At 44.5% G+C, this 16,425-nt stretch overlaps 2 protein-coding genes across 14 annotated transcripts in view; one reads left to right on the top strand and one right to left on the bottom strand.

Moving 5' to 3' along the window:
- Positions 1 to 16,425, top strand: part of LOC147008051 (uncharacterized) — a 364,090-nt gene that overhangs the window by 135,450 nt on the left and 212,215 nt on the right. The window lies entirely within an intron of this gene.
- Positions 7,938 to 16,425, bottom strand: part of LOC147008055 (neprilysin-like) — a 156,039-nt gene continuing 147,551 nt past the window's right edge. For all 6 annotated transcript variants that reach the window (XR_015053665.1, XR_015053666.1, XR_015053667.1 and 3 more), the window contains 2 exons: positions 8,812 to 8,888; positions 7,938 to 8,624 (listed from right to left, as the gene is read on the bottom strand). Coding sequence is in view for 3 of the 6 variants with exons in the window: in XM_085865855.1 (XP_085721981.1) it covers positions 8,525 to 8,624; positions 8,812 to 8,888 (177 nt within the window). In the remaining 3 variants the exon portion in view is untranslated. The remainder of the gene's footprint in view (positions 8,625 to 8,811; positions 8,889 to 16,425) is intronic.

Below are 16,425 nucleotides of genomic sequence, written 5' to 3'. Positions count from 1 at the left end.
CCTTGTTTTTCCTTTCTGGAAAGGGAAGGGTGATCGCCAAGACTGCAACAACTAGCTGAGGGTGACACTGCTCTCAGTGCCAGGCAAGGTCTTTGCAAGGATAAATCTTCACAGGGTTCGCTACCAACTGTTCGAGCACCAGCGCTTGGAGTAGTCAGGCTTTACACTAAAGAAATCAATGGTTGACCGTATCCTTGCTCTCCGGATCCTCAGTGAACGCAGATAGGAGTTTCAGCAAGGACTGCTCGCAGTCGATGTTGATCTCTGCAAAGCATTTGATTCAGTGAATCAGGATGCCTTCTGGAGGATTTTCGGTCTTCGCAAGGTGCCACCAAAACTGATCAATCTGATGTCTGAACTCAACTCTGGTACAAAGAGGGCTGTGATGTGTTTTGGTTCTCACCGACTTATTTCCAGTTATTGCTGGAGTTTGTAAGAAGTGTGTGATGGCCCCCACACTCTTCAACACTTGCATCGACTGGATTTTGGGGAAGATGTCAGAGAGATCAATCTGCGGTGTATCTCTTGGGAATGTCGAGATCTCTGAACTTGACTTCACTGCTGATGCAGTCATTCTTGTGGAAACACTGGATGTTCTTGTAGGGATGGATGCATGATGCACTAAATGAGGAATTGCAGCTGCTGAGACGACGCGTTTCCTGGGTCAATACAAAGATCCAGGCTTTCATTGACATATTAGATGCTGCCATCTTGTCTGTACCTGTTTGTGGTGAGGATGTTGAGGTAGTGGAGAGATTCGCTATCCTTGGCACTGATATTCATGTCTCCGCAGATTGTGAGCCGGAGGTCAATAGACATTTGGGTCGGGCCTGGGGAGTCATGGATTCACTGGATCATTGGTTGTGGTGCTGTCGTTACTTATGCAGAACAAAAGTCCGAGTCTTCATGTCCTTGGTTTTTCCAGTCTTGCTCTACGGATGTGAAACTTGGACTCTGACAAAGGATCATAGATGAAGACTTCACTTCTTCAGTACCAGGTCCCTTCCGAGAATCCTTGATGATTGCTGGTCTGACTTTTTGTTCAACGAGTGGTTGCTGAGAGAGACTGAAATGAGATTTGTTGGGCCAGCAAAAGGAGATGGGGATGGGCCAGACATCTGTGGGATGGTCAGACGGAGACACCTGGAGTACTGATGGAAAGTGGATGCAGTGACGCATTACTCCGCTGCACGCTCCCATATCTAACCGAACCCAATTGGTGCCGTTTTCAAGGTGAAACGTGACCATTTGTTTCAGGAGTGGAAGGCACCCATTTAACAGGGAAAAGACATCCTTTTTATGGAAAAAAAAGCTCATGTCGTCGTGATAAACAGTTACTTGAATCAGAAATAACCACATCTGATGACACCTTTCCAGACGCCACCAACGTCAACCAACTCATTGCGGCCATGCAGGACCTCAGGGTGCCACCAACACATACGCCTTCATCATGCCCGGTTTTTATTCCCCGGAATTTTATACATGCACTCACGTATTCATACGGCGTGACGCTCTCTGGAAACCCTTGCAGCAACCACGTGACGGACCTTACAAAGTTCTACAATGCTTGGAGGAATCATTCATGCTTGATATTAATGGTGGTGGTGAGACGGTTTCCCTACATCGCTTGAAGCCAGCTTTTCTTGACGTAGCAGCTCTTGACGTTTACAGCTCATATTACCCAAAATTAATTGTAACCTGAAAAAGAAAATCATACGTCCACCATTTTGGTGAGCCGAACATGTCTTCGGAAGTGTCATATTCACAATCACCATGCCCTCCCTCCAGGTTTTCTGTTCAGTGTAGAACAACCTCAGTGACTGTTAAAAGGATCATCAAATATCGGAAGGTTGGATTCTGTGGCATGGGCCTTGTGAAGGCGACGGTACGTACAGGCCTCAGGCTTTAGACCTTCGACTTCATGCCTCTGGTATCATCCTATGGGTCAGTGCAATTTGAATTAACCGAGCTATGTAACCACAATGTATTATATACGCATACAAGCAGTCGGCATCTTTTTGCTTCATGTACATATTTTTTGGGAGTGATTGAGGCAGCGGTCTGTTGCCTATACACCGCCCAAATTAAGGTATGTGTCAGAAGAACATATTGAATGCTTGGAACGGAACAAGATCGCCCATAGATGGGGTGGGTACTTGGTAGTAGCAATAATATAGGGACCTTTGTATTCCATATAACCCAGGGAAAACAGAAAGGAAGAATCCTGGAGAGATAGAAATGAAGAACCCTGGAGAGATAGAAAGGAAGAAACCAGGGGAGACAGAAAGCAAGAACCCTGGAGGGATAGAAAGGAAGAAACCAGGGGAGACAGAAAGGGAAGAACCCTGCGGAGACAGAAAGGAAGAACCCTGGAGAGACAGAAAGGAAGAAACCAGGGGAGACAGAAAGGAAGAACCCTGGAGAGATAGAAAAGAAGAAACCAGGGGAGACAGAAAGGAAGAACCCTGGAGAGACAGAAAGGAAGAACCCTGGAGAGACGGAAAGGAAGAAACCAGGGGAGATAGAAATGAAGAACCCTGGGGAGACAGAAAGGAAGAACCCTGGAGAGATAGAAAGGATAAAACCAGGGGAGACAGAAAGGAAGAACCCTGGATAGATAGAAAGGAAGAACCCTGGATGGATAGAAAGGAAGAACCCTGGAGAGATAGAAAGGAAGAACCCAGGGGAGATAGAAAGGAAGAACCCTGGACAGACAGAAAGGAAGAACCCAGGGGAGATAGAAAGGAAGAACCACGGAGAGAGAAATGAAGAACCCTGGGGAGACAGAAAGGAGGAACCCTGGAGAAATAGAAAGGAAGATCCCTGGAGAGACATGATGGGGGAGAGTCGTGCAGCATTCAGCTGCAGACAAAGGTCCTGTATGACTTTCAACTGAGAGTAGTTCTGATTTTACAAGGAGTCAGTTGTCCTGAAACTTTATTTCCTGTTTACTAAAACTTAGAATCCAAATATTTACTACTGTGTCTTCAGCTGGATTTGAACCGACAACCTCTATGATTCCATTCTGTGATTGATGTACATACCAGTACCAATAAGCCACTGCACTCCAAATAGTTGCTCCTGATCTGTTGGACATTGACCAATACGGATCTTCCATCCAAGTACTAACCCTCCTGAGCTGAGATCAGGTGTATATTAGCATCGAGGATGACAATTCCTTCATTGGGATTAACATCAGTTGTCGTGTGTCCCGTCTGCCGGCATGAGTTGATGGGTGTTCAAGATCCCACGTTGTCCTTTACGAAGAGTTGGTGAGTTATCGCCATCACCTTCAACAAATTCCTGCCATAATCTATGGGGGTCGTCAGTGGCACAGCCGCACTCTCATCTGGGGCACAGCTATGCCCTCAGTCAATGATGGTCGTCACAGCCATGTGCTGCACATGGGAGAGGGAGAATAATAATAATAATATTCTTATTATTATCATTATCAGCTGGTGAGGGAAGTGGTGTTCTTTCGTCGAATCTTTTGGAAATATGCTTGCAAGATGACAATTAAATAAACTAGTACTAGGCGTACTAGTTTATTCAATAAACAAACTAGTAAACAAACATTTCACTATCTCACTGTACAAAGCTGGTGGAGATCGACCCAAAAAGACTCGTAGCAGCCATTGCTGCAAAAGGTTGTTCCACCAAGTACTGACTTCAGGGGATGAATACTTTCACAACAAGTGAATTTTCATTTGTACATGTGTTTTTGCAACTATTCCTGACACGTGATCAAAAGGAAGACCAAATACTGCATTTGAATCATCAGAAGGAACCCGAAGAAGTAAAGAGCAAAGATGGAGTCATCACGACTTCTCACCTTCCTCAAAAAGTTGCTCTTCCATCAGGAGGAACCTGGAACAGATTCAGTTTCAGCCGCTTTTTCTCAACCCTCAAACCCATGCAGGTGCAGCCAAGTGAGCCTTACAGAAAAAATTTCTGCAACAATTCACTTCTCCTTGGAGAGATACATAATGAAAGAGAGGAATAGAGAGAGAGAGAGAGAGAGAGAGAGAGAGAGAGAGAGAGAGAGAGAGAGAGAGAGAGAGAGAGAGAGAGAGAGAGAGAGAGAGAGAGAGAGAGAGAGAGAGAGAGAGAGAGAGAGAGAGAGAGAGAGAGTAAAATATACCAAAGAAAAGAAAAAAGCAAGAATTCGAATGAATAAAGAGAATGTGAAAGGAACAACAAAGAAAGATATCGGGATGAACCCGGACAGATTTCAGCAGTTACGACCCAGGCTCAAACGCAGCAACAGGTACAAGCTCCCAGAGGTCCGTCCTTCAACAACAAGTATATAATTTGATCTCAGTTATTAATTAAAGAGTTAATTTGGAGAAATTATTTCTACATTATTTGTAATTTATCTGAATGTGGCATTCTTGGTAGGGGGTGAATACTTTTGCAGGCCACTGAAATTTGAGAAGTGTATGTTTGTTTGACTTCCATACACTCCTGGACCGCTGGATGGAATGACTCAAAAACTGGTGGTTGAATTGGGTGTGTTCCCTGCAAGGTTTTGAATGGAAGAAAAACCCTATAACCCAAGGAGTTCAGGGTGGGGGTGGGGGGGATCCAAATTATCCTTTTGTTAAACTTCCATACACTCCTGAAGCGCTGGACAGAATGAGTTGAAAACTGATGGTTGTACTCATGGTGTGCACGGGAACGTTTCAGTGGTAAAAACAAATTCATATTCCCAGATCTCAGTTCATTCCATAAAGCTTGGAACAAGTGTGTATCTACCCTCAGGAGAGCCAGAAAACAACATCTTTCTAATCTCAAGTCTGAACTCTCAAACCTCTCTCCCTCCTCCAAATCCTGGTGGTATCTAATCAAATCTGTTTCTAGTGTATGTTCCCCCTCCATCCCCTCCCTTACCTCAAAGGGCCACACTGCTGATACCGCACGTGAAAACGCTGAATGCCTAAACTCGGTGTTCGCACCTAAATCTTGTGTCCGAAACCCATTACTTTCTGTACCCACCTTACCCAGTCACACACAGCTGTCCCTGGACTCTGTGTCCTTTTCTCCTGACAAGGTGGAGAGCTTGCTGTCAAACCTCGACGAGGATTCTGGAACCGGTCCAGACGGCACCAGCCCACGTGTCCTAAAACCATGCTCCTCTGCTCTTGCTCACCCTCTCTCTGTTCTATTCACCCTATCATTTGTTCAAGGTCATCTGCTTGGAAATCAGCAAACATTACCACCCTGCATAAAAAGGTGAAAAACAGATCCATGCAACTACAGACCAATCAGCAGGGCGTTCTGGGCCCTGTTGTTTTTCTGATTTTCATCAATGATCTCTCTGTTTCCCTGGAAAATCCTCTTTATCTCTTTGCTGATGACGCCACCCTCTGCCGTACCATCTGTCATCCGTCACACCGGCAAGCAGCAACTTCTTCACTCTGTAGATGTGGATAAAATCACAACCTGGTCCAACACGTGGAACATGCCTTTCAATCCGGACAAATCTCATACTCTCACTTTGTCTCTCAGAAAGGACCATTTGGAACCCCCCCCCCCGTCTACTTTCTCAACAATCTCCTGGAAGAAGTCCTTTCATTCAAGCTTCTGGTTCTCACTATCTGCCTTGACCTTACCTGAGAAAGCCACTAGATCCCAAACAGAGCTTATGCCATTAGGTTGTTACCGGACTCTGCCTCCAAGCTTGGGGAGCTAAAACAAAAAATATTTCAGCATAATCACATAGAAACAAGTAAGAAAAGACATAAAATGTCAGAGCCCCCATTCCTTTAGTAATTTTCCTGTATGGAGTGAAAGGGAAAGCCCATATTTCCACACAACTAAAATGGCTGCCTGTCTACCAGTCAGCCTTCTTTTATCAGATCGCAAAATAAAGTTAAGTGGATGTGTATGCCATTGTGTGCTGTGCTGTTGCTAAACTTGAACAAAATCGGACCATGTATGCCGGAGAAATGGTTGGAGGCACATTTGAGTAACAAAATGGCCGCCAGTCGGCCATCTTGGATCCGAAGTCGAAAAAAAATGACATGCTTATGTAATCCATCATTAGTTATCTGTGTGCCAAGTTAAACAACATCGGTAAATGCTTGTCCGAGAAATGGTTGAGGAAGCGTTCAACATCGGGTTTAAAAAAAAAACTAAAATGGCCGCCAGTCGGCCATCTTGGATTTGATTGTTTTTTTTTATGACAGGCATTTGTGCACCATCATGTGTTGTCTTTGTTGCAAAGTATGAATAGAATCGGTCCATACATGTCCGAGACACACCCACACACACAAAAATCGAGACCAAATCCATAAGCCCCCATTTCGGACTGAGTCCAACGGGCACTAATAATATATAAATGATGACGACAACGTTTCTGATGATAATTTCCCCCACTCAGGCCCATATTTACACAGGGCATTCACAAAGCTATTGGAATGAGATGCTCACAAATGGCAACGTTTTTACTTTTTAAATGTACAAGGTGTTTCAAAAGTCTGGAATCACAGAAAATGTTTTAAATTTTTTTTTTGAGGTGGATATGACTTTGTGGACCGATAGAATGGCCCCCACATCGTGCAGATTTTGCAACACCTAACTTATTTTTTTCTTTGGTCACACGTGAAATCACAAGACAAGGTACTCTTGAAGATCTGAAGAATGAAATTGGAAACTAATGTTCTCAAATCGATTTGTCGATGTTGAGAAATGTTCAAAGAAATCTCCGTATAAGAACTGACAAATGTTTGGTGCCTGTCGGTGGCTTGCAATTTGAGCGATTATTAAAATACAATTGTAATAATATGTGTATATATATATATATATATATATATATATATATATATATATATATATATATATATATATATATATATATATATACAAACACATATTATTATATATATTTTTTATATATATATATATATATATATATATATATATATATATATATATATATATATATATATATATATATATATATATATATATATACATATCCTTATGATTCCAGACTTTTGAAACACCAAGTGCAAGGATACATAATTACTGAGAAAATATAACTTGCTAATTATTCAAACATTTGTTTTTTTTTAAAATCCAGTAAAGTTTGGCTTTCTAAGACAACCGTTTGAGGAGACATGCTGAATGGAGAAGGTGGATCAGATTCTGCGGGAAAAGCTGAAGGGAAAGGTGTATGCTACATGTGTGAGCAGTCCAATGCTTTATGGAATTGAGACATGGGAACTGAACATTGAGCAGCAGCAAAGGCTGGAAAGGGTGGAAATGCAAATGGTTCAGTCGATGTGCAGAGTATCGTTGCGAGAAAGGAAGACAAATGATGACTTGCAGAATATGATGGGAATAGAGCCTGTGATGGATGTTGTGAAGAGAAACAGGCTGAGATGGTTGGGTCATGTGTTGAGGAAGGATGAAAGTGACTGGGTGAGAGAAGTGTTGGAAATGAGTGTAGTAGAAAGTAGAGGACGGGGAAGACCGAGAAAAACTTGGCTAAAGGTGGTGGAAGAAGAAATGTGGGCAAGGGGATTAAGAATGGGAGATGCAGAAAATAGGGTAAAGTGGAGAAGATTGTCATGGGGCCCGCAAGGATAACCCCGCTTTAGCAGGGAAAATGGCCATAAAAATGCTTGTTGTTTTGTTGTTGTAGACAACCGTGTATCTTGGTCAGAATACCTTTTGAACACCCCACAAACCAGTTAAAGTTAATAATAGCTATGTAAAATAGCTAAATAAAATAATAATAGTTAATAATAACTAACAGCAGCCAAAATTAAGACATACCCATGATAAATTATATCATTAGCAAAAGGTCAAGAAATTCTAAAAGGTCAAGTGAGAAGTTTCTAAGAAACCTGCTTCTAACAGAAATGTCACTCGTTTTAAAATTATAGTTCGACAAGGTAAAATGATAACGTTAAGGAAAGCATTAAATCTCCTAATATTTACCAATTTTAATTTTTTTAAAACCTTTGAACAAAAAAATCCCCTTCTCACTTCTCATGTGTTCAATCCCTTCTTACCCACAGTGAGGTTTGCCTGAAAGTATTTCCAAGTGGCTAAAAGGTGGAAATTCGAAGCGAGCATCTCATGCGTCATTTGAAACCTTTGTTCTTTGATTCATCAATTAAATCATATTTCTTAAAGCTGCTCAAAGTTTTTAGTATTATCCCAACTCAATGTTATTTTCAGACCCCAAAAATGCTTTAAAAATTGTTTTTTTGGTGGTATGGAAGGAAAATCGAGACAGACTGAATAAGGCACATTATCCATCAAGTGAAAATGCTGATTTGTAACATATCTTGAAAGTGATGTCGTCTATCGTAAATATACAATATACACCTGTCGCACAGTGAAACCTGTACCACAATTCCTCATATGCACAGCAACAGACGTTTCATTGTGAGCTCTGTTGAAATAAAGACAATCCGAAAGGAGAAATGGGGATCTCCGGGGTGGTGGGATGTGCTCATTTGTGACACTATTTCCCAGTCGCTGTGACATATCTTCCGAAAGTCCTGGCGAGTTACCAAACACGACATTTATCTTTTGGATTCATATAACTCTTCGAAGAGCAGCCAAAAGCCTTTGCAAATTCTTCGAAGTTCTGCAAAGTACCGATTACACTGTGGACAGGAGAAAAGGAGGGAATTGTGAACAGTTATCAATTCACAAAATAAATAAACAAACAAACATTTCAAATGCTTTGGTGAAAACAGAGCCTCAACTGGCAATGCTGTGAGAGGTAACTTGGAAGTGTATAGTGATTTGTGGACAATTCAGTGAATGTATATCTATGAAAAAGACACTCACCGGAAGCGTCCAGGGCTGTGTGTGTCGGTTTTAATGGCATTACTGGCAAACTCAGGTCGATAGTCGCCACACCACACCTGTGTACAAATAGAGCCAAGGTGTCAGAAGATTTTACAGACACTTCATATCAAGTAAAGTTACTCAGGGGATTCTACAGAATATCTTTCCTTTCATTGTATTCATCAATGAACCGTCTGTTCGACAGCCGTGGAGTCTTGGGGGATTTTGATCTGCGATAAACTCTAATGCCTACACGAGACAGGCATGGAGATGCATGCTGTCCTTAGGAGACAACTGCGTATCACATATTCACATTGGGAGTGAGCATCGGGCACTTGTCCTCACTCCAAATGGCTGTGTGTGCAAGGTGGGAGGAAAGGGTGGCTGGCCTTGGGGCAAAAGTCTGGGGTTGCTGCGGCGCAGGCATGATGGGCCGAACGACCTCCTCCTGTGCCGATGCTCCTTGTACATCATTGGAAGTAGCAGCATACGTGAAAGTCATCACCTCTTGTTTCCAATTTGGTTTGAAGATGTCTTCAGAAAATGTATGTGACATATATATACTCCAGAAATTAATGCAAAACAAATACAGAATCCACATTGCAGAAACTGATAATCGGGAAGAAAGTTCACTAATAGGCCTTGAGTAATGTCGAAATTACTGTGACAAACCTTGGTATTTAAACCGTGTAAAAAGGCAGAACAGAAACTAACAAAGCCACCTAACTAACTAACAAAGCCACTAACAAAGCTACAGGTAACATCTGTAAACCCCCAAATCAAAAGGGTAAAGCACACACGACACATCAACCTTTGGCCTTTCCATGCTCTATCCCTCCAAGTTTCTGCAAGGTGTACGCAGTCTGATCTACATCTGGTGAAATTGCACAAATCCAGCCTCACCACTCATATCCACTTGTTTGTTCCACTTTTCAACTGCCTGTGAAACCAAATCCTCAGTTTGTTCAATCTCATTCTTAAACTCCAAGCCGAGGCACCTCGACACACAGACAAAAATACAGACAAGGAGAACCAAAACAAACGAAAATCCCTCCTTTTATTCTTGCACTGAGCTTGGCCCAGAGATGGTGCTTTGTGGAACTTGGAATTGTGGTGCTTCAATTTGCACGCGGAGATGCACGCACAATGGCGTCAAGCTGCTCCCTCGCAGCAGGACAAATGTACGTCAGGCAAATCGTGAGTGGTATTCAACACCAAGGCTCAGAGACCTTGTGCAGCTGCTTCGTGCATCGATCGTCCTCACCGACCCACCATTTGACATACACGAGGATCAGGGTCCGTTCCTCACGACCCAAGCAAGAGTCAGTGGCCAGCACCTTGCTTCACCGTGCGAGTCAATTCGCCTGAGCACGAATACGAGAATCGTGCCATTTTCTTCATGTGTCAAAGGAAAGCCAGCTGTAAAGCCCTGTTCTTACAGGCCATCTCCGAGCTACGCTCTCTCTGTCCGACGTTTACTCTGCACTCAACCGTTCCTCCTCCAAACTCTACTCTGACATCACACCGAACCCCGTCTTCTCCTCCGGAGCGTGGATTGATCGCACAAAACCCGGGAAGGCGGGGCCTCTGCCAGCTCCACACATCTGACAAGCTTCTGACATCACGCTCATCAATCATGATCCTCAGGGGCGTGACTTCGCCCACCGTCACCCTTGGAGGTGGGGCATCTGCCTGCTCGACACGTTTGTTTCGCTTGTAAATGCAAAAAATGTCGGAATCGGTTACAGCGGGGCAATCACATACTGGGGGAACTTATTCTTACTCCCTATCTAATTAACATCGCACCACCCCCCGCACCCCCCCGTGTGGTGACACGTGACACTCAAGCTTACAGTTACCCTACTTAATTACATCAAGATGTCTCCCACACGTCCTCGGTCCAAACAACTATATTCAATCCTACCTTCCCTATCAAATTCCTCCATCTACCCCCACAACTGTAGCACAGCCCCCCTCGGAACCGTAGCTTCTGCAAGATTCAATGCCGGTGTTACCATTCCAGTCTTACCACATACCGACTCACACCGAATTAGCCGATGAAATAAATTAGGAGGGGCTGTGGGAAACGAGCCGGAGCTAACTTTCCTATTCTCCTTAACGTTCTCCACCCCTTTAACACATTAATTCAAATATTGGCAAAACTCTTCGTTCCTTGCTCCTAACTCCTGGGGCAGGTGGAAAATGTCAGAAAACACACAAAAATCGACTGTAGGATTAATCCTTCACCCCAAACAACCGTTTAACATTTGTACAACCCCCTTCTAAAGACTGCATTCCTCAGTGGATGCCACAATATCCAACGTTACTTGAGGAACCATCCAAATTTATCTATTTAAAATTTCTGCCAGCCTTGTCTCTCCGGCACAGTTTAGTGACATGGATTGTGAACCTTCCCTCACACACTCATACATAAACCCGATATAAATCGTTCATTCCAACCGTGCAAGACCATGTCTTAAATGTTGTTACACGCGTGTGATCTTCAACTGGGCAGCGGTGAGGTACCGTACAACAATAATGGTGGGGGCACTCACAGTTGTGGTGCACGCAGTTCAAAAAAAATAGCAAAGTGGGCGTAAACCCTCAGTCCCTTGATGCAAACCAATTTCAAGATGGTGGCCATGTTGAAAATCGCAGCATGCCCATTTTCGAAAGGAACCTTCCTCTACCTCAACCCCAACACACCCAGCAAAAATGGATTTAATCGGACAAGGCGTTCTCCTCAAAATTGATGGAAACCAATTTCAAGATGGCTGCCGTGGCGGCCACAGTGAAAATCGCAGCATGCCCATTTTAGAAAGGAACCTTCCTCTGCTCAACCCCATTATACCTCGCCAGAAGAAAATCAATGTGTGAAGCCGTTCTCAAGTTATTGTCCGGAAACCAAATTCAAGATGGCTGCTCTAGCCGCCATATTGGATATCGGATATCGCTGAATAACGAAAGGAACCTTCCTCTAAACACCCCCATTATATCACACAAAAATGAAATCAATAAGTCAAGCCGTTCTCAAGTTATTGTCCGGAAACCAAATTCAAGATGGCTGCCCTAGCCGCCATATTGGATATCGCATTCAACTGATTATCGAAAGGAACCTTCCTCTACCCAGCCCCAACACACACTGCAAAAATGGATTTAATCGGACAAGGCGTTCTCCTCGAAATCGACGGAAACCAATTTCAAAATGGCTTCCATGGAGGCCACATTGAAAATCGCAGCGTGCCCATTTTCCAAAGGAACCTTCCTCTACTCAATCCCAACATACCCTGCAAAAATGGATTTAATCGGACAAGGACGTTGGACGGACGGACAAGGACGGACGTTCTCCTCAAAATTGACAGAAACTAAAAGTTGACAGATGCCCGGATGGACGCACGGACGCCCGCCCAGACAACGCCTATGACGACAATACACCTTAGCCAATTCAGGCTGAGGGGTAACAAGCCGCCCGACTTCCGTCTTCTCCCCCCCCCCCTCAACTACTCGGTCCCTGACAGTCAAACAGCTCTTTTGTTCTCTGCCTCGCCGGGGAGGGTCTCCTCACATCCAGGCTCTCATGCAGCCTCATACGGGTCGGTCGGGGTTTCCTTACCGCTGGTCACCCAAATCAGACCCTCCTCTACGAACGGGTCTCCATTTCTCCACATATCCAGCTCTCACGCAGCCTCAGACATTACCAGTTGCCTGGGACAAATCACCTCAAGGGGAGCCATCATCACCGCTCCGCCAGAGCTTAATCCATTTTTGCAGACCCACATATTTTCCCCACCCACACAAACATTTCATTTTCTCCCCCGTTGGCATTCAATTCTCAAACATTGCAATGCAAAAATGGTGATCATGTTCATACACTACCATGGCCTGCTCACATGTTATACTCCACATTCACCTTCCAAGCACAACTCAACTGACACATAACAAACATCAACACCACAAGACAATTCTGGTTTCCAAACCAATCCCTTTACCGACCATTGAGTCACTTTCGCTCACTCTCTTCCAAATTACCCATGTCCCAATTTCTTGCAAAATGGAACCCTTGGGACAGTAAGCATCAAAGCACTTTACCCTAAGTATAAGTCGTTGCAGGTTGGTTGGGTCTAAGTGTCATCCACCCCTTCCAGATTCTCCCCGAACCCCCGTTTTCTCCTCCTGGGCGTGGATTGCTCGCTCGAAATCCGGGAAGGTGGGGCCTACACTCGCTTGGCACGTTTGGCTGGCTTCTGACATCACGCCCATCAATTCTTAGCCTCGGGAGCGTGACTTCGCCCGCTGTCACCCTTGGAGGCGTAGTTTATGCCTGCTCGGCACGTTTGGTCCGCTTGTAAATGCAAAAAATTACCCCCGTGTGGGGATGACGGTCATCTCTACTCGGAAACTTGACACGATCTTGTGGACGGTCAACGTTACAAAAAAGAAAAATTGGGGTCGGAGACCAGGCTGAGAGACGATTGGTCGAAATCCTTCCTTCCTTCTTTGCGAATCGCATCGGCGTTTTTGGCCATCTTCCAGATCACGTGACAATCAAACGGGAAGGAAATTCAAAAATCTGTCCGGTTAGATACAAGATAATATTTTTTACAATCATAATCAATAAACAGTTGCCGAATATCTTGTAGAATGGCAGACGAGATAGGTTTTGAAAATGGCTATTTTTATAACTTACGTGACCTCGTGATCTTTACCCTGACCTTGAACCCGGACAAAAGTTATATCGTTGTGCAACACTCATCGACCTCTACCCACATACTAAGTTTCATCAAGATCGGAAAGAAAAATTGTTGACGGACGGAAGGACGTACGGACGGACGGACAGACGGACGGACGGACGGACATTTGGTCCGGCTTTATTAGGTCATCTCGGTAGAGATGACCTCAAAATGTAGGAATAGGTTATAGCGGGGCAATCACATACTGGGGAACGTCTTCTTCCTCCCTATCTAATTAACACCGCACCAACCCCTGTATGGTGGCACGTAACACTGAAGCTCAAAGTTTCCCTACTTAATTACATCGAGATGTCTCCTACACGTCCACAGACCAAACAACTCTATTCAATCCCAACTTCCCTATCAAATTCCTCCATGTACCCCCACAACTAGAACAGTATATATAGAAAATAAATACTTCAAGGTGAGATGGTATGCCGGCATTAGAATGGTAAAAGGTATGTAAATAAAGAATAAATTCTCGGTGATATGTCGGTCGTGAAGATGGTAAAGTGTATATAAATAAACAATGGCCCCCTAAAGTATTGTTGCGGTTGAGGAAATTTGCAAACCACCATTCAGGTCCCGTAGGTGAGATATCTCTGTAAGTACATGTGTCGTTAGCCCAAACCCGTTGTTTAGAGGGAATAAATGTGATTCATTCGGGCTGCGACCCTTTGAGATAGCCGTTTTTCTGTTCTATCTTTATTTTTAACCAACCACGTCTCAACCGCCATCACACAACAACCACCAACCACAACGCTGCTTCACAACAACAACAACAACAACGTCAACAGCCACGACCTTTGCCTTCACAACTCGCTCCCGCAAACATCGCATCACCGCCATTCCAAACGGCACCATGGCCATAAACCACCACCATAAACCCTCCACCACCTTCACCTCCCCTCCTACCGCCATTCCCGCACCACCTGTGAACACCGAGCGTCGGGCTGTCCTGGGCTCGAACAAGGTGCGCGCCGAACCGCGAGTGCAAAATGCGGCCTTTCCGAGGAGAATTCGGATCAGGAATGCTACACACCCACTTCTGATCCATCCAATCAGCAAGCACGGGGCGGTTTGGCCCCGCCTCCAGGCGCGTCGGTTTAGAATCGAGATATGCAAATTCTCGAATCAGGGGAGGTTCACGCCCCTTTTCTCCGTCCAATGGGCGAGCGTGGCTCCACCCCCGAGCTCGTTCTGATCCAGAAATTTGCATATGGGTTCTCCAGCCGGCCTATAAAGCGCCGAGCGCTAGGCGAATCGGAGAGTAGAGTCAGTCTGGAGAGGTCGGACAGTCGAGTGGAGCTCGCAGTCTGTCGGGGTTCGGAGTCTGTCGGGGAGCTGCAGAGAGAGGAAGCCTGGAGCTTGGAGCGCGGTCGAGTCGGTTTGAGCGCAGAGTCGGCCTTGGAGTGGAGGGAGTCGGCCTTGGAAGGGCGAAGAGAGTTTTGGGGCAGAGTCGGGTCGGAGTCGGGAGGCGAGTGCGTACAGGTGGTTTGCTGCAGTCGGCTGAGGAGAATGGGGGAAGAGACCGAGTAGCTCGGGTCCGAGGCAAGGAAGACGGCGGTCGGCGACGAGCTCGCGGTGGAATCGCTCATCGCGGGACCCAAGCAAGCCAGCTATCCTCTTTCCCCAGAGCATCAACAATTCCCCCCTCCCCCCCCCGCGCTGAGATAGTGCGAAAAGGGGGCCCCGTTCCCACCCCACTCCAAGCAGTGCCAACGAAACCCGCGAAGGAGCACGAAGTCGGGGCACCGCCGCGCCGCCACATTTGCGGCTCATCACAAAGACACGGGTAGGATCCACCAGTCTCGCGGACCTGACCGCTCTTTCAGGTCCCGCGCAAATATTGGCCCACAGGCCCCGTCTGCCCCCTTGTCTTTGAGGGTGGCCCCTTTTCTTTTGCTTTTGAGTAAATGTGTTGTTGGCGCCGTCTGTAAAGTAAAACTGTGTAATTGTTGCCGTGTGCTCGCATAGTCGGTTGTAGATCTGCATTGTTGTGTTTCTTTTGCAGCAATGGATACATGTGCATATTGTTGTAATTGTATATGTGTGCTCTCCGTGTGCCGCGGAATAAATGTGCATCATGTTGAACTGTTTTCCCGTTTCGCTTCGTCTTTTCTTTAATTGAATCTCCATCTTGCTTCACGTAAAGGGTTCTAATTCATCGTTATTCATCGATGTTTCTATCCTTTCAGCCCAGAACCTCTCCAAACAGTGGATCCTAAACCTCGGTTGCAGGTCCACATCAGTAGATTACTCAACATCAATGGACCCACAACATCAAAGTTGTGTCCAGACAGTCAGTCAACACAGCAATGCAATATCCTTATTCAAACTTATTTAATTATTACTTTTATTGAAAGTATTACTACATTTAAATAACTTTAATCATACACCACTTTATATCATCATATATAAGCGATAAACACTTTACCTTGTGGACATGTTCATTACACAGCACCTCCATCTAACCATCGACTCAAACTGTCATTCAAATATTCAAACTGTCATAAACAACCGATTTTAATATGCTGCACTGCATCACCTTGATGATACACGCATATTGCAATCCACAATCTCCACAAGTGAGAAGACAAATAATGTACTTTGATTTACATCCCAACAAACATTCACAATCAACAACAAAAGTCTTACCTGTAACATGACAAACAAAAGTTTCACAAAGTCTAAAAACTTTACAACACAAACATCGAGAGTAATTACACTTATCAAAAAGTGTATAATTTGAATAGACCAACTACATTATAAATAAGCACTAAAACAAATTATTTTAATGCTTATTTATAATGTATTTTAAAAATAATATTTATTGATTATATTTTTATATAAATGCCTCCATTATTTAATAGCATATGTGTAT

The sequence above is a fragment of the Eptatretus burgeri genome, chromosome 22 (assembly GCF_056783735.1).
Source record: "Eptatretus burgeri isolate ZD-2024b chromosome 22, Ebu_testis_v1, whole genome shotgun sequence".
NCBI classification, from domain to species: domain Eukaryota; kingdom Metazoa; phylum Chordata; class Myxini; order Myxiniformes; family Myxinidae; genus Eptatretus; species Eptatretus burgeri.
The sequence above is the reverse complement of the archived record's forward strand: the minus strand, read 5'-3'. Positions and strand labels throughout refer to the sequence as shown.